The sequence below is a fragment of the Tyto alba genome, unplaced genomic scaffold (assembly GCF_018691265.1).
Source record: "Tyto alba isolate M040663 unplaced genomic scaffold, T.alba_DEE_v4.0 Super-Scaffold_11, whole genome shotgun sequence".
Classification (NCBI taxonomy): domain Eukaryota; kingdom Metazoa; phylum Chordata; class Aves; order Strigiformes; family Tytonidae; genus Tyto; species Tyto alba.
In genome coordinates this window covers 13,139,972-13,163,496 of record NW_024881273.1, presented here as the reverse complement: position 1 = coordinate 13,163,496, position 23,525 = coordinate 13,139,972, and the positions used below count along the sequence as shown (strand labels likewise).

Below are 23,525 nucleotides of genomic sequence, written 5' to 3'. Positions count from 1 at the left end.
CTGAGCTTCCAGTGAGGTTAGACACCAGCAGAGTTCACAAACAGTGCCTGGGCTGGTGGAGTTGGTGAGCGCGGGAGGGGTTCCTGTAAACAAGGTAATGCAAAGTCCAGCCTGGTCTTGAGAATAAATGACTGAAAAACAAGGGCAGACCCACACCCCAAAAAAAAAGTAGTGGGAGAGATGGGCAAAGGTAATGGGCTCAGAAGGCCTGTTCCAAGACTGTGGGCCCTAAGATTTTGCTCTGGTCAACCTGAAGCAGCCCTTGGTCTGCTCTGAATCACATGAAGTCTCCAGTTTTGTCCTGGATCGGTGTGAGAACCAGGAAAGTGCAGAGGGGCCTCCAAGGTATTCTCATTTCATGCTAACAGATGATGAAGGGAAGATGATGTTCTGGTGTCAGCCTTGAATGGATAAATAAAGGTGAAAATCTAGTCCTGGAAAGTTGCATATAGACAGGGAATGGGACTGTGCTTCCTAACATGTATGAATTTTTTTGAGGGCCAACAGAGAAAAAGGTTGCTCAGAGGCTCCCTTTGGGCCATTCCTTAAACAAGCCTCAGAAAAAAGAAGTCATGCTGCATTTCCATCCTGCTCTCCTCAGACCCCAAAGTATGAGAGATGCCCATGAAAGAAGCTGTATGCTTTCCCCGAGAGAAACTCATACTTGAATAGCTCCTTATTGCCCATAAGAAAACTAAGGCAGATGAGGAGGCACTTTGTGCCTGGGCCATGCAATATATAACCCACAGAGCAGAAGGCTGTGCCCAGACCTCTCAAGTCTGAGTCACCAAGTAGAACAAAGTGAATCCTCCTTCCTCAGTCAATGAACATATAACAACTCCTGATAATGGGCTTATCCGAAGGACAAAGGATGGCAAACACAACAGGCTGCCAGCACAGGCAGTGCCAGCACTTTGGGGAGTCTATGTCCTTGCTGTGGGAGCACTTCGGAAGACAACATCTGTTGGCAAAGAGCTTCAAAGGACCATTGCCAGTCATGCTTCGCAGCAGGAGTGCTGCTGTTCAGGGCTACAAGTCCACAGGGGACTGGCTGAACCAAGAGGACTACAAGTCATCAGAGCACTCAGTTACGGTCACGTTTAAGTCCCCAGACAAATGTCAAGTCCCCACAAAGGACTGCCCTTGTCCCAAGTCCTCCTCCACTGTCTTCTGACCATTTGACCCATAGCATTTCATTCAAACTTTATTTTTTTTTACATTTTTTTTCAGTTTCTACTTCAAGCAGTTATTTAATTTTCATTCAAGATCCATGTCTCCAGCTTGCCTACTGCTGGAATTTCATTCACTGCCAGGGGAGGAGGAAAATGTCACACATACTGGCAACAGCAACTGTTGCTATGAAAATCTGCTAGATAAAGGAAAGAGAAAGCAATGGCAACAGCATGCTGTGTAGGTGGGGAAAGCAATTACTAGAGGGAGGCTGTGGTGGGGTGTGGAGAGGTATTTGTCATGTATTGCTCCAGTCTGCAAAGAGCTGCCATAGACCTTTGGCTGGAGATTCCCACAAACAGCTTTAGTGCACTGTCCTTGGACCTAAAGTTCACCCAAAGGCTTTATCACGGCACCAAACTCAGATACAGTAGAGGAGACAGAGCCTTGAAAAAGCAATGTGCATTTATCTATCCAAGTTAGGTATTTTCTGCAGTTCCATGGCCAGATCCTGCCAGCCTGCCTCCATTAGTTTCAACTGGCCACATGTGCTTACACCAGCCAGAGATCTCACCCAGAATATACCAGAGTACTCCTCTGGCAGAAGCATCTTATGCTGGCCCAGGAGAAACGAGTGGTCATGATGTTTACCACGGGGCTGGTAAAGCAAAGGAGCTGAAGGCAACGGTAGAGTCAGGCCCAATTTGTTTCCACTGTCAGTGCCACATCCTAACGACTAAGATCAGTGTCAGCAGCCACATTCTGGAGGGCTGCTGGAAGGAGAGAGAAGGTTGGCAAACCTGAACGTAGCATCCACTCTCAGAGATAAAGGCTGAGTATCACTCCCTAACCTCCTTTTGCTTTGCTGTTCATAGAGCAGTGATCACCGAGGGCTGCAGGGAAAGAGCTCCAAGTCCCACCCACTCCCCCCAATTAAGTAGTGGCACTCCTGAGCTGAGAAGCAGCACTGGAGGGGGAGCAAAGCTAGCAGCACCCCGAATCCTGTGTTTGCTCAGGGTTAAATGAACTCCCACACCAGTGGAGCTTGGTGCAGGGAGTGACTCACAACAGCCCCAGTGAGCAAAGCAGTTTTGCTTTGGTGACACACCATCTGCATCAAGCACTGGCTTGCAGGGAGCCATGGGTCTCCTGACATGAAGGCAGCAGAGGCAGAAGTGGACAGACCAGCAGCCTGATCCAGCCTGACCCTGCCCCAGGTCCCTCCTCTTCCCCAGTATCACCATAACGCAGGGCAGCAGGCGGAGAGAGGTGACAGTGCTGGCATCTCCACAGAGTGTGGGTGGCAGATATTCTGGGAGACACATGCAGCTTAATTTTACGTTCTTTTTCTCCATATATTTTGCTACAGTTTTGACAACAAAACCTGCACAGAGCATAAATAAATATCCCCTAATCTCATCCAATACCCAGTTTAGCTCCCTGACAAGCCTGTTGTATGGCTAGATGACAGTATCAATGAACACTGATAGATCAAGTCCTTCCATCTCCTTTTTCACTATGGAAGAGGAGATTTGGGTCAAAGGCAATGTGGTAAGTGCACAGAGGGAGGTGTCCTTTCCTCCCTCACCCTATCCAACCTGACAGAGTGAGCTGGGAGGATGAACATGAGGAAATAAGCTTAGGGACAGGTTCCTCAGGTGAGGCACCATCTACACAGCCTCAGCAGCTGCTCAGCTGCTCTCACACAGGTCGCGGGCTGCCTGCATGTCAGTTTACCTTGTAGACCTTGGAGAAGAAACCGCTGCCTATCAGCTCGGCGTTGAAGTTTTCCCAGAACTCCAGCTTCCTGACAGCCGTGCGCAGCCTCTGCCAGCGGTCCACATGGTAGTAGGTGTCGGATGACTCACCATAGTACTGCATGGGGCTGGAGGGCTCCGGTGCGATGAGCCCTGCCTCGCACATCGTGGGGGCAGCAGCTAAAACACAGTGTATTTCACAGTGAGCCAAACAGTGGCATTTGCACATCAAATACCTGCACTAGAGACCGGGACTGGATGAAGCCTCAGGAACAGAGGGAGAGATGAGGCACCAAGATGATGCACCCTGCAGCACACGTCGCACTGAGAAGCACCCATGGGCACTGCTGCCTGGATAAGTCACCCTGGGCTTAGGTCTGTCTTATGCAGGTTGTATTCAGACTTTTCTAGACTAGGACTTAAAGATGTTGAATTAGCATATATTCACTTATACCTTTTAAAGATTTATGACAGATCAGATGTGTCACTTTCAACACATGATAGTGCAGCCCAGGAAAAGTCCAGGAGACTCAGTCTTGCTCGGCCATCTTATGTTGGGTTAAAAGACACTGTCTAAATTGGGCTTTTAGCATAGATCATGTGCCACATACTAATGCCACATATAATGGCATGTCTGTTACCCCAGAGCTCTAGACAGGGCTTAGCTACTATTGCAGACAGAGGCTCATGGATTGAGTGTGCTAGAAAGAAACAATCTTAAAAGGTTCCTCGCTTGGCAGGTGCCTACAGTTCATTATAAGCCCTTTAGAATCACAGAACAAGGAAATGCCCCAGCAACCCTCCTCCTGTCTCTGTATCTCAAATTTGACTGCAAGACTCAAGTGCCTCTGCTAAATTGTCTTCCTTTTTCACTGCTCTGATTCTCACACTACTCTCTCCAGTCCCTTCTCCCCGTTCGCCTTTCTGTCTTTTATAGCATCAGGCTCACACTCCTCCAAAGCCATATGCCATCCTTCCCCTTCTCCCACATCACTTGCCTTTAGTTACTTCCAAAAATGCAGGGGAGGCAAATCCAGTGGAAAATGGGATTCTGACACACTGAGTGAGCTGAATAAAGCACCTACTTCTCAGTAATTGTAAACAACTGTTTGTACGCTATAAAGCTGTCTGAGCACCTTCCACTCACCGCATGTGCTCAGATTCCTGGGGGCCTGGCGAGCTGCTTTGCCAGACTGTAACCAGATGAGGCAACAGTCAGCAAAGGGTAATTCTTCAACACTTCTAACTGAAGCAAAGGTAAACTCTGCCCTCCCAAAGTTTCTGTCCTAAATCCTGCACCAAACAATCAGCTGTATCATCATCCCTTGATCCCATGGATTATTTCATGGTTACTTTGCTTCTATAGGGCAAGACAAAATCTGCACTGAGACATGCATAAAATGTTTGCAGCAGCGACCTCATCCACCCACAGTCCAACCAAGATCCAAAGAGAGAGGCTGCCAAAGGGGGACAGACAGATGTGGTGGCAGGACTAAGCATAGCAGGAATTCCCAATGTAAACAGCGGGCAAGCTCCAGGATGAGATTCAGGGAGCTGCAACACAGGGGCACAGCAGCAAAAACTTCTGAAAGCATCCAGACCCCGAAGTTGCCACCCTAGGACAGTCCCACACAGACTGCAGGACTCCAGTCCCAGCAAAATCAACACAATACATGGGCTCCTACCTGACTGCATGGCAAACACCTGCAGGACCAAAGCCCCAGAACTGCTCATTAACAGGGGAGCCCATGGCCATGATCAGCGTTCAGATCAGACAGGGCACATGAAAGAGGTTACAGGGCCACAGCTTTATCCCTGCTCTGACCCAAGGACAGGCAACCAAGGAACACCCCATGATGATCCCATTCTTGCATCAACCCAGCAGTCTGGAGGTTTTTGCCTTGGGACAGTCACTGCTTCTGACAGCCAGCACCATCTGAAATGCAGCTGTGCCCAGCCCCCTCCCACCCAGCCTGCACCCAGGTGCCACACACTGGCACTGGGGAAGAGGCTCATGCAAAAGCAGGGGACAGGACTCACATCAGTCACGCTCAGTGCTGCTAAAGCCACCCTGCTCTGGCTGTGTCACTGAAGGTATTACCTTCTCACAGGGACAATTCATCCAGTTTCTGCAAGGATATCTCTCTCTGGCATCCAAAACAGCCCAACTTTGGCAAAGACTTGGGCATGAGTGCAGCAGAGCAAGGCACTGGCACAAGCTGGTGGCAGGGTGCAGCAAAGGGCTTTTATTGCCCAAGGCCATGCTCAGCATGCAGACGCAGGAGGTGCTGCAGCTCCAGGCCAAGCAAGTGGTGCTTCACAGTTAGCAAGACACAGAGGAGCTCTTCCACATCCTGCACAACTGGCCAGGACATAAAGGGATGCTAACAGGGTCTGACAAATTGTGCTGACCTCAAGCTGCCAACAAAACATGGAGAAGGAATGGCAAAGGCTTGCTCTGAGCATTGGATCCATCTGTGAGGATGCATTATCAGGGTTTACCCAATCCTACTCCCAATCCTGGAACACAGGTTTGCTTTCTCCAGTTGTGTGGATGGTGAAACATTTCCACGGCAAGCTACAACCTCACCCTGGAGTGCTGGTCACTCACTGGCAGAGCTGTGGTGAGCACCTCCAAGTGCTGCTCTAGCCACCAGACATACCCAGGAGGCTCTGAAAGCCTCCCCCTCCACCTCAACATTCTTCAGTAACAAAAGAAAGAGGAGCATTTCCTCAGCTGAGCAGCACACCTATGGTGCCCTGATCCCCAGCCACCCTGGAGCCCCTCCTGCCTGCAGGGTGGCCCAGGCATGGGTACAACAGGTCCCCATGGGCAAGGCAGGCTGCCTAGAGCTGCCTCTTCCACAGGGAATGGTTTCCTTTTCAGAGGCGTCCTTGTTCAGTGCTTTTCCCATGTACAATCTCCTCCTGCCATGACCTAGTTCATCAATTCCCTCTTTGTCCAGTAAAGAATCCCTGCAGCATCCCCCAGCACGCCAGAACAGCCCCTTGCATTATGCTGCTGAGTGGGAGTGGAGTCTTATATTTTCCTCTTACAAATGCAGCTGTTTGTTCCCAGATTAGTGCTGACACATAGGCTGAGGGAGAAAATGGCCTTTCAGAATGCCAAGATTTATCTGAAGGTTTCCTAGGAGCTGGGGGAGGAGAAGGAGAGGGTGGGAGAAGGAAGGGCAGTCTCGGGGGTCAGCCCTCAGTCCCAGACATCTGGCCAGGGCACATTCCTGCATCACCAGCAAGGTTTAGAGCACCCAAAGCTGTGCTTTTGTCTGAGCAGGCAAAGCGCTGGAGCAGCTGCCCATATCCCCGGTGCTCCCAGATCAAATTCAACCCACAGAGGGGAGACCAGGCTCAGGCACGGGAGAAGGCTCATCTCCTTCAAGGCTGCCCTGCCTGCAAGAAGGGAGACAGAGCTACTGGCTTCCATCACCCTCTGTGGAAACTGCCCATGTCTCCAGGCTTTCCAGCTGCACCCACAGCAAGCAAGGAGCTCCCTCTGTACACAGCAACCAACATGCACCTCCCAGCTCCCCAGGGCAGCGAGAAGCACTGAGGAAGCAGCTCACAGGCAGCCAGGAAATGTTTGGATGCTGTGAGCTGTCATTGCAGGGAGCCCACTCCTTGCCAGATTAAAAACATGAAATTAGCAGTCATTTGGAAAAGCAGACCTGGGACGCTGTCTTCCAATGGGCTTTCCTTGTCTGCAGACACCAGAGAGGCACTCACAGGCTGCAGGGAAGGGGCCAGTTCCCCAGCTGGGGCTGCTCATGCTTGCTGCCCATGCTTGCTGCCATGCTGCAGGCTCAGTGAGGCTCCAGCAGCTTCTAGCGCTGGCAAAGAGGCTGTAACTACCCCTGTGCTTGCACCCTGCAAAAGCAATTGCCCAGCCAAAAGTCTGGCTCCAGCCCAGGGAAGGGCCTGGCAGGAGCAGGCAGGCACTGTGGGGGTTTATTCCCTCTGTTCAGCAATGTAGAACCCATGGCTCCCAAGTAAGCCCCCACCCACCCAGCAGACTGGCTCTCCCAGACCCATGCACAGCCAGACATAGTCCCGAGCATCTGCCCAGGCCCAGGCTCTGCTGCAAGGATGCAAACCCCAGGCTTCAAACCCCACCTCTAAACAACAAATTTTCTTGAAAAAAGGGGAAAATAAACTCTTCCTCCCCTCAGCCACCAGACAGCCAATCTGCCTTCTCTGCCACTGTTTCCAGGACTCTTCTTCCCATCATCAGGAAAGCAGAGAGCTTCTCCCTAGCCTCATCTGCCGCTAAGCAAGAAGCTGGACCAGCCCCAGGGACCTCCCTGGACCATGAAGCCCAGTGCCTGAAGGCTGGAGCCTTGCTCTGGGGAGCAACAAGTAAAACCTTTGCCTACTAACATGCCATGCAAAAACCTGTGAGTGGGTTCATTCTGTAAAAAAAATATCTTTGCCAGGACACCAGGGTGCCAGCACTGGGGTCCACAAATGGGGGAACCCACTCTCCTGGTGGAGAAGGGGCTGTGCACTGACTGTGTACGTGTGCGTGTGTGCACACATATGCAGGATTTGGCCTTGAGGGGATCTGATGCAGAAGGATACTTAGAAATCTGTAGCTGCTTATCAACATTTTGTAAATGTCTAGCACTGGGATTTACCTGTTGTGTTAATTTACCTGTTGCTGATAATGATCCTGACGTTTTAAAATCACAGGAGTTGAGTGGTTTTCTCCTGCAGCACGTGTGGGCTGCATGGGCACTGCTCCCTACAGCCCTCTCCACCCTGCTCTGCCTGCACTTGGCTCACACAGATGGAGGGGTGAGTGCTCCTCAGCTCCCAGGTGAAAATGCAAAGCAAATCCAGATAATGATGGTGACATTCGATGAAATCATCTGTCTAAACCAGATGAACAAAACACCTCAGCAGAGTCACTCAGCATCTGTCTCTGTCAACAGAAATGGACTTTCTCATGTTCTGGCTTTTTATAACAGACACTAGCAAATCTTCTTGTAGCATAAGGAAAATGTAGTAGGTCAAGCAAAACCAAAATGGATTTGCTGGCCAGTACTATGTTGCTGATCCCTAAAAATATGTCATCATTATTTTTGAGTTCTTGACCCACAAAAAAAAGGAAAAAGTGTCTCCCAATACTACCAGCCTGGGGAGGAGGCTAAAGACAGACCACGGCTCCTGCTGCCCAACGAGAGGATGGTTTCCTACAGACAAAACTGACATTCACCAGTGTGAGGATGTCAAGAACAGCCCTGCAGCCAATAGCTCCCAGCATCAACAGGGACCAGCTGGCTTTCCCTGGATGCCATCATCACACAAGTTAGTAATTAGCTTTTTGTAGACATACATGAGAACATCTAGTCTAAGCTTGGCTGTTTCCCTCAAGTTAACCCAAATATATTTGATCTCTCCAGTTAAATAGACAATTTTCTGTTGGAAAAACAATAAAATAAAACAGAATCAGGAAGGTAAATTCCTTTCTTCACAGGAAGGCAAATTAGAGTAAATTACGCAGCAAGGGTAAAAGGATACTTGCATTTCATTTGAGCACAAATGCATTTTTCATAAAATGAAATAAATACGGCCCAGAAAGTCAGACTTAAAAATCTCAGGGTAAGTTACTGGCAGGATAAATAATTTTCACTTTGCAAATTCAAGTACTTATTATGCTGCTGTCAACAAGGACATCTGTGAGCCACAGACCTGAACGAAATCCCGCCCTCCTGGGACAGCAACATGCCCATGGGGCCAGGATCACACCCTGGACTGCAATCCCAGCTTTGATTTAGCTGCTCTTATTTCAAATTTATCCCTTGCCAGGTAAGAAAAAAACCTTAGGAAAGATCTAAAATCTGGGAAATCTGCTTCCCCAGGAGATTTAAATACAAAGGGAAGTCACAAGAGAACTGATAGCTAAAGTATCCTTTTGCTCAAGAGAAAATGCTAACTAATAGGGGCAAGGGCATTATAAGATCCAGCAAATGGGAACTGAGATGATCCAAAAGGACAGCAGGTTCTTGGCACAGGTAAGTATAGGTCTTTGTTATAAGTGGCCACCATGTGACATAAATCCCTTTTGAAATCTGAAATAGTTAAAAGACTCCATGCTGAAGGAGGACCTAAGCATTGGAAAACCTGATCAGAATACAGTCTTAATCCCATCTAATTTATAAATAAGATGCATGTTATTCAGAAAGCAACCTAACCGAAAAGCATAAAGTTTCCAGATGAAAATCTATGGCTGATGATACCTACAAGTGAGAGACAAGTTCTTAAGATCTGGCCCTAAAAATAAGTATTTCCTGAAGGCTTTCAAAGAAGAGATTAACTACCTGTAATTTGGCTGTAATTTTAGCTTTAGTAATGAATATTTTTGAAGTTAAGTGGAGAGGGACTGGCTCCTACAGCAATCAACTTGCCCCCTCTCCACAAGACAAGTCTACATCGGAATGAAGACACAGCCAATCCCATCCTCATGTAAGGAGCCCTGATCCTTAGCTCCCTTGTTCCCACACCCAGTGAACTGAGTCTTACTTGAAATAGCTTTCACAAAACTGAAAAAGACTCGCCAGGCCAGGATGAACACAGACATTTAGGCAGCTAAGATGCAGTTTGGCCTCTAGTAGGGTTAAGGACAGTCAGGCACCTAAGTCTTCCAAGAAGACTTGGCTGTTTTGCACTAGGTTTTGGGCAAGTTTAACCCAACTGTCTGTGAAGATCTCTGTGTGGACTCCTCCCCAGTAACATTCCTGATGCACAGAAAGTGCCACAAAACGTGCCTGATGGGAAATTAGTGGGTGTTTTGAAGGAAGAGAAACAAGACAAGTGCTCCAGGCCAGTCATCAGAGAAGACTTTGAGTTGGCTGCCTTGCAAAATGAACAATGATCAACAAGGCACACAGATTCCTTTGAGATGGAAAGGTGTAGAAAAGAGTAGAAAAAAAAAAAAAGTTGTAACAATTCAGCAATCACAAGCCTAAGCCCACATATTTACTGCCTATCTCTGCTCCCTTTGCTACACTCTTCAAGCATTTTCTGTGATTTTTATTTCAATTCTGAAGACTCATGGTACAAGACCCTTAACTGATGTCATATGGCACTTATTTCACCAGCATATATAAACCTCATTCTCCCCTGATATTTAATTGATGCTATACAAATAAAAAAGCAGGGCAGCACATGTGGGTGTTGAAAAGGAAGCTCAGCATGTGGGAACTGTCAAGCTTTTGAGCTGGCTCGAACATCCCCAGCCCACCCTCTCCATCAAGAAAAACGCATTAGGATGAGAAAAGATACTGTGACCTTACTGCTGAAAGGTATGAGGCATCATCTGATAGCAATTACCGTAATTTGCTTCTTTTTACAGCCCAGAGATGAGGGCTGGAGGCTGTGGAGGGACTGGGGTGGGAGGGAGGTGGGGACTGTACCGGGCTCCTTGCAAACCCAAACGTGCTCCACAGAGAGTAAAAGCTGTGCCCTTTATATTTGGGGTTTCCAACCAAAACCCCAAAGATAAATCTCAAAACTCAACCATTCTGTGCCGTTTCCAGAAGCCACAAGATTATTTTTAGCTCAAGTATTTTTCTCAGTGCAGACGGCCAGAGTCCTGTGATAGAGTAAAGGCTCAGGCTGCCTGCCACGCACTGGTGGCGGATGACCCCACAATGAATGAGCCTCTGTGTCCATCTCTCCTCAAATGCTAAAAGGCAGTAACAACACTTTGCTGGTTTCACAAAAAAAAACCCATATACAACAACCAGCATCACTCCTTATCAGGGAGAACGTGTTTCCCTTCCCCTCAGGTCCTCTCCTACATGTCTTGCTTGGTCTCCCAAAGCATTTGCTACCTCCTGTCCTTAAGAACACACCAGGCTGGAGACAGCCACGCACTGTGCTGCAGGCACACTGGCAATCATACCTGGCACTAACAGTGCTTTACATGCTCAGTAAGGTGCTGGATCAGTACACGGTCTTTGCCAGCTGTTCCTGAGCAATGCAAAAGCTCCCCTGCTGAGCTTCCCACACAAGCTCTCACCACACCTGGCGAGCAGTTTTCCCCCTAAACCCTGCCTATCTCTTTTCAAACCATTGGACATCATTCCTGTCAGCTCATAAAACACTCATGAAAAACACTGAATAGAAACAACACCAAATCCCCTGAAAGTGCTTCCTTTTGGGGATGCTTAGAGGCCATTAACTGGGCTTTGCGCTTTGGGAGACAGGGGAGGAGAAACTTGATTTTACACATGGAAAACCATTAGGAAATGGCTCAAAGTCACAGAACTGCACCAGCACCATTTCAGAGATGACCTAGTGGACCAGAGATCCATGCTCCAGCCATATCGCCATCCCTCAGAAACAAGGGGATGAGTTGGGTGAAGAATAGCTAATGGGGACCCACCTCCCATTGATTGCTGTATCTACAGACTCCCAGTGAATCATGGAAAGAAGAGACCAATGGGTCCTTTTGGTATCCTCCAACACTGTAGTGCTGGCTGCCACTGAGGACAGGGACAGCCTGAAGGGATCTCAAAACCCTGCTCTTCTGAGGCTGTTCCTAGGAAAACACTAACCGTGATAAACTGAATTAAACATTTTAAGATCTGTGAAATCTGTACGTGGGCAGACACCAGAGTCACCACTGTGATCATGCTGCTCCATGAGACTATTCATATACAGCACAGAAAAATCCTGCAGAAGTTGCACAGCCCAGTAAGGAGCTGACTCGGGACACCTGGGCTGCAGCCCCAGCCAGCATCTCCTTGGCATTACCTCTCCTCCTCCCCCCTCTTCTTGGTTTTTCTCAGCCCTTCAGGACAAGAACTAGCTCTTAAACCGCACAGAACTTGCAAAATGGGGCAAGTGCTACCAGAGCTAGAGGCTCAAGAGGAACTGCCCCAGAGACAGCCATTTCCCATCATTTCTCCCTCTTGTCGTGACCCCAAGCACAGTGGGAAGTCTGGCCTGAGACTCTCTGAGCACAAGGACCCCGTACCTGGGCTGAGGACAAAGGCTTCAGCAAAAACATCCTGCCCAGCTGCCCCCCTACCCTGCAGGAGATGGGCTAGCCACCATCACTTGCCTGCTTTGATACACAGTCTGGCTGCTTTAATTAGGCATCAGTTCAGCTGAAAACCATTTTTGCAGGGTTTGTTCTCTGCCAGCTGAGTCCTTGATGTTCTTAACCACCAGAACCAGGACCTCCAGTGCCAACTCATGGGTGAGGGGGCAGGCAGGGTGGACTTGCCCTTCCCTTTGCAACCTGGACTTGCACTGGGCAAGCGCTCTCATCTACAGCAACATTAGTCCAGAGCAAAGGGGGCCACAGCCCTGAAGCTGAGGACAGGCATGTTTCCTGGCCTGGCCTTCCAGGCAGGGCAGAGCAGCCTCCGACAGAGCCCCTTGAAGGCTGGATCAGTGCAGAGCCAGCAGAGCCCTGATCTGGCTGCCAGGTCATTCCAGAGTTTCATCTCCTGATCAATGCGAAAGCATTTTGAGCCAGAGTGCTGCACCCTCCCGGCACCTGACAAATGGCTCTTTGCTGACATTCACCCAAAGCCATATTTGAATTAAGCTGGGGAAGAAGAAGGGGACAACCCTGTGGAATATGTTGCTGCACTGTTTCCACAGAAAAGCCACAGTCTGCAGCATCCTGCAGCCAAGAGGAGGTAGAAAACCACAGGCAGGGCAGGGCATCCACGTCTCCAGGGCTGGCCCAGAGGCTTTTGAACCAGCTGCAAGTCATCCAGTGGAGGAGCATCTGCTGTGCCCCTTCTCTGACTCCAAACAGCCTTTTGGTCCCACATCCACTTACAAATAATCACTTCCTACCACATCTGGGATGCAGCAATACAGGATGGAAGGTGGTACATTTTCCAGGCATCTCATGGGCTTGATCAGTTTAAGGGAGAGCAAATCAACCCTTAGTTCATCAGGCATGAAAAGCACTCATTCATCACCTGCATGTCCCATTCACCACTCTCAGGTGAGCAAAGTTTCTCATTTTAAGTCCACAGCTGCCCAAAGAGCACCTCAATCACCATGGGCCCACCTCTCATGTCGTGGCACCAGCATAAGGCACTGCTCAACATTTAAATGGAGCACAAATGGGAATCAGAACAAGCTCTTTGAACTGCCTCATGCTGTTCTTTAGCAGGTGCATAGACAGAGCAGAGGGTTCAGTTGAAACCAGCACACAAGAAACAATTGCAGCAGCTGTCCTGAAACAGAGGACCTGAAAAAAGCCATGGTCCATTTGGGATTCTGCGCACAGGAGCTGCCAGGAAGCTTGAAGCTACCAACAGAAGAGTGAGGGCTGCATGTGTCAGGTGTTAGAGGTCTGATCATTACACTAATTGCAGAAGGGGGATGCTGCTCTGCCCTGAAGGGCTCAGGGGATGCTCAAAAGGGGCTCCTGATGGTGGGAGCACAACCATGGGCACACCCGTGACTCCAGAGCAGAAGCAGCGAACTGTGGGATGAGTTCCACCACTCAGTCATGGGGATGGTGCCCACCTGCCCCTGGCACCCAAAAAGGCCTGTGCTAGGTGGGATGCACCCCGTGCCCTGCCAGTGATGCTGAGGACGCTGCAGAAGGATACCCCAGGAGGTGGGATCAGTCTTCCTTGGGAAGTGCTGGTCTTTCTCCAGCAACTATTAAAACCACCAGGGAGGCCTATTTGGACCAGGCAGCCTGCTTGGAGAACTAAACCTGGTGGAGGCGACCCTGGGCCCCAAATGCTTTCAAGGCTCCAGGACTTAGTTTGCCCTTCTGCTGACAGCAGCCGTTTGGGCAGAGAGGAACAGCAGCTGAAACACACCCGAGGTAAACAACTTTAGAATTAAAACAAAGCAAACTCAGTCTTTAATTTAAGGGCCACCCACATTCTGGCAGAGGATGACCCCTCAGCTGAGGGAACACAGCCTACTGCTGCTGCCTGCAGGCTCGGCAGATGCACCAGCCATACGCTAGAAACATCGGCATGCAGGGAAAACCAGAGAGAGGTGGCAATGCTTTTTTAACTCAGGCTTACACCAATAAACAACCCACTGGATCTCATCACAACACAGGTACGTTAAACAGCCTTGCTGTGCATCCCTCCATCACTCCACCATCACGGCTTCCCACCCTTGCCCTGATGCCCTTCCCCATTCAGCAATGCTCAGGATCTGCTTTGTTTTCCAAGCTCTGTGAGCTCTATGGCAAAAACAAAGTATCATCCTTCTGTTAAGCAGAAATCATTCATCCTGTTCTTTCCTAAAGAGATCACTCTTGCCCCCTGCATTTGCAGGTCACAGTTCAAGGAAAAAGATAAGCCAAAGAGCTGCTGAGACACTGGAGAAAAGCTGTCCCCAACCTTCCCATCCACAGGACCACGGGAGGCAGTGAGCAGTGGTGCAGTCAGCTGTGGGCACACAAGCAGGCAGTCCCCCAGCTGGCTGAATTTTAAAGCTTGCATAATTCAGGAGAGAATTTGACCCAGACTTCCTACTTCTGCCTCCAGGCAAGATGCCTGTGCCTCCCCGAGGGAATGGCTCCAATATAACATTAACTTTTGATCCACCACGAGAGGAAAGGCAAAGTTCCCCCTGGGCTGAGGCATGCCAAAATACCCACGTTTTCCAGCCCTTTCAGCCCAGCTGCCTCCAGAGTGAAAAGGCAGTCACTCCAAACCAGGGACTTTACATGCCCCAAATCGCCTTTTAGATGTGTTTCTCTCCCTCTATCATTTACAGGAGCCTCTGGGGCACTATCCAGATAATTCACAGCCTAATACTGCATTCCCCATAACCTCTCTGTGCCTCATTTCCCAGTTTGCACAAGGAGGAGAAGAGCCCAAGCAAGCCCTTGCACTGCCACATTCACTCCAGCACCCTGGCAGATGTGCCACCTTGGACCAAGCCACTCCCGTGCTGGGCAGGGCAGCACAACTGGGATGAGGTGGTGGTAGGTCCCCAAGCAAGAGACATCTCAGCAGCAGACCTGAATTGAGCAGACAGTCTGGTAAACCTGGTGTGGGACCTTGCTGATTCAGAGGGGTCATCCTGGGAGAAATTCTGCCCCTGGTAACCATAAAAAGCCCCCAGCACATGATTCCCTTTGCACATTGTCCACTTTCCAGCCACAGCAGGACTGTAGTAAATATCCAGTAGATAAAGCTGAAATCCAGTTAGAGCATCTCCGACATTATTTTTCCCAGCAGTAGAAAATTAATCACAGCAGCCTCATCAACTCCAGCTGGCTCATCCTCAACACTGGAGCTATGGTCTTCAGCAGCTAAAAGATTGATTTTTCCAGGCAGCTTAAAACAAAGTAATGAAAGACAAAGAATTTGGAGCAAATTTTCTCAACCCTTCATAGATAAGGGGCAGAAAACACCTTTTCTGCTTCTTAGCCCTCTTCCTGCAAAAAGCTAGAGCAAAATTATTTCCACAGGTTTGGCAGAGACTGCTGGGCTTTGAAGCTTTCTCAACACTGGAAAAACATTTTCAGACCTGCTTTCATTGCATTATGCAGCTCATGCACAGAAAAAAAACACCCTCTCTCACACTATACAAAGTCAGGAGGTGACAAATCCTCTTAGATTCACCACTATTGAAGATGGGTCATTTCAGACAGCCCATTTTTCAGTCTCTACCATCCAAACCTTCCCAGGAGCTGGCATGACAGCCAATGATGGCCAACTGCATATCCCTGCTACCCTGGCTGCACCAGTAGGCACACATGGAAAACACATTGGCTTCAAGACTCTGTTATAAGAAACATGACTGAGTCTCCAGGTCTGAGCTGTGGCAGACATTTCTGAATTGCAAACACAGATATATTAATTCATTTTTTTTCCCCCTGTAACAGGTTAATTCATGCTCAGGAAAAAAACTACTTCATGAAACACCTGCTGATGGTGGGAGGCCAGTTAGAGAGCACTCCATGAGTGCTGAGCCTCTCCATCACATCTGTACACGGGGACTAAAACCACAGTAATCTACCTACCAGAGGCTGCATGAGATAAGTAGGTAAGAAATAATTTAAAAGCCTATGCTTTGAGATGGAGGTAACCAGACCCACCTCAGCACAGCAGGCAAGTGCTTTCTTATAAGTTCAGCATCTCCCCAGCGCTTCTGGGCACCACATCCCTGCCCTGCATTTGGCCCTCACCCCAGCCCCCTGCAGCCAGGCAGTGCGGATGCAGTGGAGACAGGCCCTGCTCCGACAGCTTCCAGGATATGTCCTGCAAGATCCGAGTGAGTCCTTCCAAGGGGAATGAAGGAGGGTGAGCTCAAATCCTGCGATGTCAGGGCAGGGTTTGTCTGTCTGCCTTGGGGGCAGTACCCCAAGCTGAGTTTGCCTCAAGCACCTAGGACTGCTGTCTACCCTCTCTACTCCGAGCCTTCCTCTTGCTACCACCTGCTGTACTGAATCTACCACTGGCTTATTAAAAAACATATGATTGTGGGAAGTCAAACTTCAGCTGGTTGACAAGCTTCCCAGCTCTCCTGCATGCCTCAGAAAGTCAGGTTACCCTTGCTTGGAAAATCAATCAACCATTTACCCCCAGTCAAATCAATTTCTCCACGCAATGATAAATAAACAAGCAGTATTTGCATGACAGTATGTTATAAGAAGCTTCTCAAGGCAAGCAAGCTATGTCCAAGAGCTCTGCACCCAATGTCACTACCAGCTAATGCCAGGGACACTGAATGCAGTAAAGTGTCTCTCCAGGGAACAAAGTATCACTCAGCAGCTACTAAAGGGCAAAGGAAAGAGAAAGATTTGCACCAGAGATGAGCATTTTCTTATCAGTGTAGCACAGCAGACTGAACCCCTAAAGGAATCCCAGCTCCGTAGAGATGTTATCTCATACCTGTCCACTATCGCAAATCAGAAAGACTTGGCTATCACTGATTGAAAAGCTAAAGCTAATACATAAGAAAAGCAAGTTAAGTGACTGACCCAAGGCCACATGACAAGCCAAAGTCAAGGTGGGATGTCAAGTCTGAGTCCTAAAAGGTGAGAAGGTTCCCCCTCACCCCTGGGCTCACAGACCTGGCTCTCCTTGTTTGTTTTTCCACTTGCAGCTCAGCACAGAAGGGATACAGTGATTTGTATTAAATAATTCTCAATGCATGTTTTTCTTCGATGAATCTGCCCAATAAAGCTTTTGAAACTACATAAATTTTCAGCCCCAGAACATACCTTGGCCAGAAGTTGCACAGCTCAGTAACATGGCCCACTGCATGGGGAACGAGAATCAGATTTGCTGAGTCTGAATGTCATCCCAGGCTGTGCTGCAGCAGGCTCTTCACATCCCCTAAGGCAGAGCCCTTACCCCAGCGCTGGCCGAGCAGCAGTGTGGTGAGCAGACTCCCCAGCTGGCAGGCTCATTCCCACAGCGGGTTTGCACACCACAGTTTGCTCACTGCCCACTTCCACACCGAGGAGGGAGAGCAGCAGAGAGCAACCCTGGCAGCAACGTTACAGTTGAGGAGTAGGAGGCTAGTGAAGGCACCGTTTGTGCAGCTTGCCTCTCTGAGGACATCAAGGCCCATTCCCACCCCACTGTAACTCCTGTGTCTTCAACAAACTTGCAGCAGTACAGAGCTGACCCACAGTACATGAACTTTATTTAATTACAGCTGCCACAGAGGGCATGGGAGGTGCACAGCACTGGACAACAACTCGCTAAATAGCAGCAACATGACATTTCATGTTCAGTGGCAAGAGACACACACCTCTAACCTTAAGCACTCACGCTGAAGATCAGATGGGGTAGGAACCAAAGCATTTGCCATCCATGCTCAAAGTTGAAAGTTGCCTCAGAAACTGTGGTCCAAGTCAAAATTTCACGGCCTTACCTTACGTAAAGCAAGACAGCTGCTTTACATAAAGTTTTCATTGCAAAATCTGCCCTTAGGGGAGATGATTATGCAAGACTTAAGTCGAACAGTAGGAACGACCCTGAAGTGTTTTCTTTAAAGTCCCTGATGTTTTAAACTCTGACTGCAGGAAACCGCCCGGCTTCCAGTCCCCAGCAGAAAACCAGCTTCTGTGCTCACCAGGCAGATAAGCAGCAGCTTCTCCATACCGCAAGAAGTGAAGTGGCAGAAAAATCACAACTTCTGCAGTAAGTGTCCTTTCCCATGCTCTCCTGGTATCTCCAGTGCCACTCCCCACATGCGGGTACATTTGAGTGCAGCCTGAAGTTACCTAACATAGTCCCAAATGCTTTGGTGTAAAAAGGTGCTTTGGTTACCAGAGGACCTCCAGTTTCAGCCCTAGAGCTTACACATTGGTTTGGGATCCTCTGAAACATCACTAGAAAGCATCAAACCTGACGATCACAGGGCTAATAGATTAAAGAGGAAATAACAACAGTGTATCAACAGCACCAGCATTAGGGACCGCTGAGGAATTTACTGTGGGAGGAGGTGGGCCAGCACAACAGAAACGCTGGGAACACAGATGCAACGCACTGCACACAGCCTCCCCACCAGGTGTGAGTAGCAACATTCCTGTGAGAGCACTCATTCCAAGCGGAGTAATATTCAACGAGAAAAGCACAGGCAAATACATGCTGCATGCCCCGAGTGACTTGGCGCTGACTCCTGCCTGTGGAAGGACACTGGGCCAGGCGAGGACCCTTCAGTAAGGTCCCTGCAGGGCTCAGTGCTGCCTGGTCTTCCCCACTCTGACAGGCCCATCCTGTGCTAAGCTGACATCCCAGCTTTGCAGCCTGGTGCATCCCTCAGCCCCACTGCTCGGGTCCTGTTAGGGTTTATACTCTTTTTCTGTTCAGAGACAGCAGCACTGTAATTCTCGCCTTTGTGATTTATAACCTTCCATGTGCAGGTAGCTCCACTTTGAACACTTCAGCTCCAGCTGGCGTCTGTTTGGCCCCTTGCAGGTTCATGCCATGCTGTGACTGACCTTGCGTGATAACAGCAATCCTCTCACTACTCAGTGCTGGCTTTTTATCATTTGTTTACACCACAGCTTTACCTACACTTTTCATGTAGGTTTTACATAGTCTCCAACTCAGTTCTCCCTGTTGTCTGAGTGTTTGTTTGTTGGGTTTTGGTTTTGTTTTGCTTTTTTTTTTTAAGAAAAACAAGATACATTTGGGATTGAAGCTGAAGGCAGGATCCTGCAACTTGAGTGTTCTCTCTCCTGGGTACTGTTTTTGCACTGGAATTGCTGAACTGGGCAAGGAAATGGAAGAAAAAGACCCTGGACCTGTTGGCCACAGATGTGGGAGAATTCTGACTGAGCCACTCCTTGCAACAGCAGGGCCCTGCTCCTAGGGCTGCTCTGGGGCAGATCCATGATTCCAAGCCAGGGACACCAAGTAAGGGCAGGGGAAGAGGGACCTTTTCTGAAAAGCAGAGTCTGGGCTGAAAACACACCCCTCCTTCAGCAAACCAGTCTGAGCCAGCATTTACACAGTACGTGCAACAGCATCACAGCAGCATCAAAGGCAAACTACCTACTTGGACATAGGGAAGGGTGATACAAAGCAATTGCCTAGGAACTCCACACCAAGCACAAATTATTTCCCCCCTCCTTGGGACCTACTTGTTCCGTGCAACCTTCCAAAAAGCCCAGAGCCCTTCTCCCAAATTAAGACTAGAGACAGCGCTAGAGACATTGGTCTCCATGGACCACTGAGCAGGTCCTGAGGGCAGCAGCTAGGAAACCACCTCTGGCTCCATTCAGAACCAGCCCAGGCCGGGAGAACCACTAAACCTCTCCGTCCCAGAGCTGCTCCCCACCACCGCTCTCAGGACAAGCTCTCCTCTATCCCCTGCCCGCTCAGCCACTCCCAGCAGCAGGCTCTCGGGACTGGGAGCAGCTTGGTCTCCATCCCTTTGAAGGAGGGGGTAGGGCAGCCAGCAGGGCTCAATGAATAAAACAGTGTCGCCTTGCGGTTCCCTCAAGTTCCCTACGAGCGGCCCGGTCTCAGTGACGGAGGTGCCCGGCACGCCGGGGCTCCCTCGCAGCCCTCTCGGGGGTAGCGGAGACCGCAGGCGGCGGCTCCACTCGTGGAGGAGAGAAAGCAGAGCCCGAGGTTGCTCGGGGAGCCGGGCGGGAGGGCCCGTGTCCGGGGGGGGCGGGGGGGGGCCGCCCGCTCCGTGCCCTCCCGGCGGGCCAAGGCGCGGGGCAGCGCGGTGCCCGGCTCGGCGCCCCCCGCCTGGCCCGAGCGCCGACTCACCTGCTCCGGCTCGGCCCCCGCCCCCCCCGAGCCCGGGGTCCCGCAGGACGCGCTGCCCACGGCTCGGCTCCCTCGCGCAACCGTCGCTCCCTCGGCGTGAGCTCGGCACCGCGGCGCGGCTCGGCCCCGCCCGCCCCAGCGACGATGCACCACCCCCCCCACACCCCCCCCCCCCGAGCCGTGCACCGGCCCCCGTCCCAAGGAAGCCACCGCTCCCCAGGCCACCTCCTCCTCATCCCCCGCAGGGCCCCCCCCCCCCCCGGTGCCGCAGCCCCTCCCGGGACAAAGGGCCGCGGCTCCCGAGGCAGCCGCTCCTCCCGCCGGCCCCCGCCCAGCCCACGGCATCGGCATCGCTCGTGTCCAGCTCTGCATCAGCTGCCCCGCGGTACTCCCCGCGCAGCACAGCAAAGGCAACCCCCCCAGCCGTGTCCCCTCCCGTCCGCCCCTCTAGGTCAGGGATTACACCCACCCCACGGTGGGGCCGTGGCTGGCTGAGTTAGATCCCCCCGCCCTGCCCCAGGCAGCGCTCCGGAGCACCCTGGCTCCTAAGTGACGGCCGAGGGCTGCTCAGAGCAAAGGCAGGTCAAACGCCAGGCATGCCACATGTGCCCGTGCCTGACTCACAAGGACACACCACTGCTAGACCCCAGACTATTAACTTGCAACAGATCCCAGCACCAGGTCATCCCGGCACTTACATGAAGCCAGAATTTGCACAACCCCAGCCTGAGGAAGGAAAGCACTTTCTATTCCCATCTCTGACAGCACGTCAAGTCTCCTCACCTCTCCTCCAGCTTTGCCTCCTCTCCCAGCTGCTACCCCGTTCCTTCACCCCCCGGATAAGGGTGCTCGTAGAGGACAGCACCCACCATCATGCGCCCCAGCTCTCCATGGACCCACGGAAGCAGGACGACCCCCTCACTTGTGCAACAGGCACCGCAACGTTTCTGCATCGATACAAACACTGCTGTGACATGGGGTGAGGGTGTTCTGTGGGTTACAGCAACCCCAGTACAAGAGCACCGAGAACTCATTTAGGTTATTTGATGAGGACAAGACAAACAAAAATCTGGGTCATGCAGGAGCAGGAGGCAGCTGGGACTTGAGGAACACAGCTGGTGACAAGGGAGGCTGGGCAGCCACAGCCAGAAACATCTGTGCTGCTCTAGTAGCAGGACAGGGCTCCCAGGACAGCAATGTGTGACTGAGGCACAGGCTCAGCACTCCCGTCCCCACCCAACAGCAGGAGCCACGGAGGGGTGCAGGCCAGGAGGGGCAGTTAGCCCTCTGCCCCATGCAGCCACGGCTGGAGGTACATGGAGCCAGGAGCAGCATTTATTCCAGGCTGCAAGGGAGATGCTTGGAGCAGCCACACAGGCTCTTCTGGGTGAGGGTCCTTAAATCCTCACTGCAGAAGGATTAACCAGCCAGGGTAGTTTCCTCCAATAAGAACAAAATCAGGTGGAGCAAAGATGACTAGCTGGATACGGCAAGAACTTCGTTATAGGGTTGTTACAGACCCTCTTCCCCTGAAGCACCATAGATCCCCTCCATCAGAGCTGGCACAGGGCACTGACATTTGGAGAGCAACATCTAGCTGCTACAGACCACAAGTTTTGCCCACATCTTCCCAAGGCCCCAGACATAATGTCTTAAATCCCTTTGTACTTCTACATGACAACCGCCAACAAGGGAAGCAACAGAAATCCCTTCTCTCTGGGATGTCCAGGGGTCATGTTCACCACATGAAAGGTAGGTTCTGCAGATCACAAGATGCAGTTTCAAAGCTACTTCCTAGTACAGAAAGACAATGTTTAGACATAACTAGCTGTTAAGGTTCTTAACGGCTTCTAGATACCCGACTTTAAGAGTATTTACTGCCATCTTGTAAATACAGTTGCTAAGATGCAGCTGTACAATGAGAAACCATCTTCAGAAGTATCCTTCCACTGCAGCGCAGAATCTGAGAGCAGCTGGCTAGGCAGTTACTGCACTGAGATTCAGGGCAGCAGCAACCTGCAGAGCTGCCCAGCCCAGGTGTACTCACAAGTACACTTGACACAAATATACTCTACAACTTCAGGCTTCAAACTCCTCCTTCAAATCAGTGACCATTTCAGGCACATTTTCCTCACAACCAGCACCACAAAAACAGTGGGAATAAGCAGATTTGCATGTGGAATCAGGAGCTTGTCAGCAGACTGGAACCCCAGGGCTGTCAGTCAGGCCGTGATCTGCACACCCACAGCTCCATGGCTCCATTTCCTTTAGGGGAAACTGGGAAAGGGATTAACAGGGACTAAAATCAACTCTACTCACAGGGAAGATGTGTCAGTGATCTCAGCAAATCCAACAGGTCAGCCAGGCAAGTCCATTTGCGGGGCGAAGCTCCGATGACCAAAAGCTCATGTTAGGATGTGGATGCATCCCCAGTTACCTTGGTAGTCAGTCCCAAGCATGTGTCTCCACACTGCAGTGCAGTCTCTGCTTCAAGTATGGCTGGCCTGGCTTGCTGCCCAGCGAGCTACCCTGTTTTCCTTGCGCTCCCCTCCTGGCTCCTCCTACAGTGTCCATTAAGAGGAACATATTCAGTGCTAAGGTAAGAGAACCTAAGCTCATTTCTCCCCTTTCACTTCTCTCAGCACACAGACACCCCTTCACAGGCTGTGTACTCATGGGATGCACCCAGCCAAGCTTCACAGGGCACCCTGCTATGTCATCCTGCCTCACCTGTGAGCACAAGCACAGATCATTCTCCCTGCAACAAGCAACAAACAGCAGCCCTAGCAGCAACTGTCTGCTCTTACAGCTAGCAGGGAAGATACAAGCTGTCAAGTGATCATCAAGTGCCAAAGCAGAGAGGTGCTGCCGCTGTGCTCAGGCCCAACCCAGCTGAACAACACACAAGCAGCCCCATCACCACCAGCTGGATGCCTCAGTGGCCCATGCCCACATCATTACGGCAAATGAACACCAGGCAGGCAACCCACCAGGAAAACCACTTTCAAGCAGACACAGTGCCAGCAACAAACCTCACAGTATTGATGTCTGAGAAGCACCTGTATTACTCTGCCAACAACCACAAGACCAGCCAGGTGTAAGTGCCACTTACATTTTCTCTTGCAAGGATTTCCTTCTTTTGTCCAGGTGGTTTTCTCCTCTGGCAAGACCTTAAACAATGCCACCATCTCTCCCAGCTTCCTTGGTGCCCACAGCTCCGCCCAGGCCAGCATGTCCATGGCCCCCAGGCATAGCTGGCAGGAGTAGGGGATCTGGCATGTCTGCAGCAGCTCTGATGGACGCTTGCAATACCTTCCTCCACCCCTGCTTTCAATCACTTTAGGATTATCAAGGACCCTGGAAGGTTGTCAAAGATGTTCTTTTC

At 50.6% G+C, this 23,525-nt stretch overlaps 1 protein-coding gene across 4 annotated transcripts in view; it reads right to left on the bottom strand.

The window, feature by feature from the left end:
* The window catches only part of LOC104357227 (dual specificity testis-specific protein kinase 2-like), a 36,922-nt gene extending 13,599 nt beyond the window's left edge, over positions 1-23,323 (bottom strand). For 3 of the 4 annotated variants that reach the window (XR_006164790.1, XM_042786968.1, XM_042786969.1), the window contains exons 1-2: positions 20,141-20,240; positions 2,908-3,107 (exon numbers count right to left, since the gene is read on the bottom strand). Coding sequence is in view for 3 of the 4 variants with exons in the window: in XM_042786968.1 (XP_042642902.1) it covers positions 2,908-3,093 (186 nt within the window). In the remaining variant the exon portion in view is untranslated. Of the gene's footprint in view, positions 1-2,907; positions 3,108-20,140; positions 20,241-22,459; positions 22,702-23,252 lie in introns of those variants that run through there. The other variant, XM_032996456.2, reaches the window with a different exon arrangement.
* Positions 23,324-23,525: the final 202 nt, after the last annotated feature.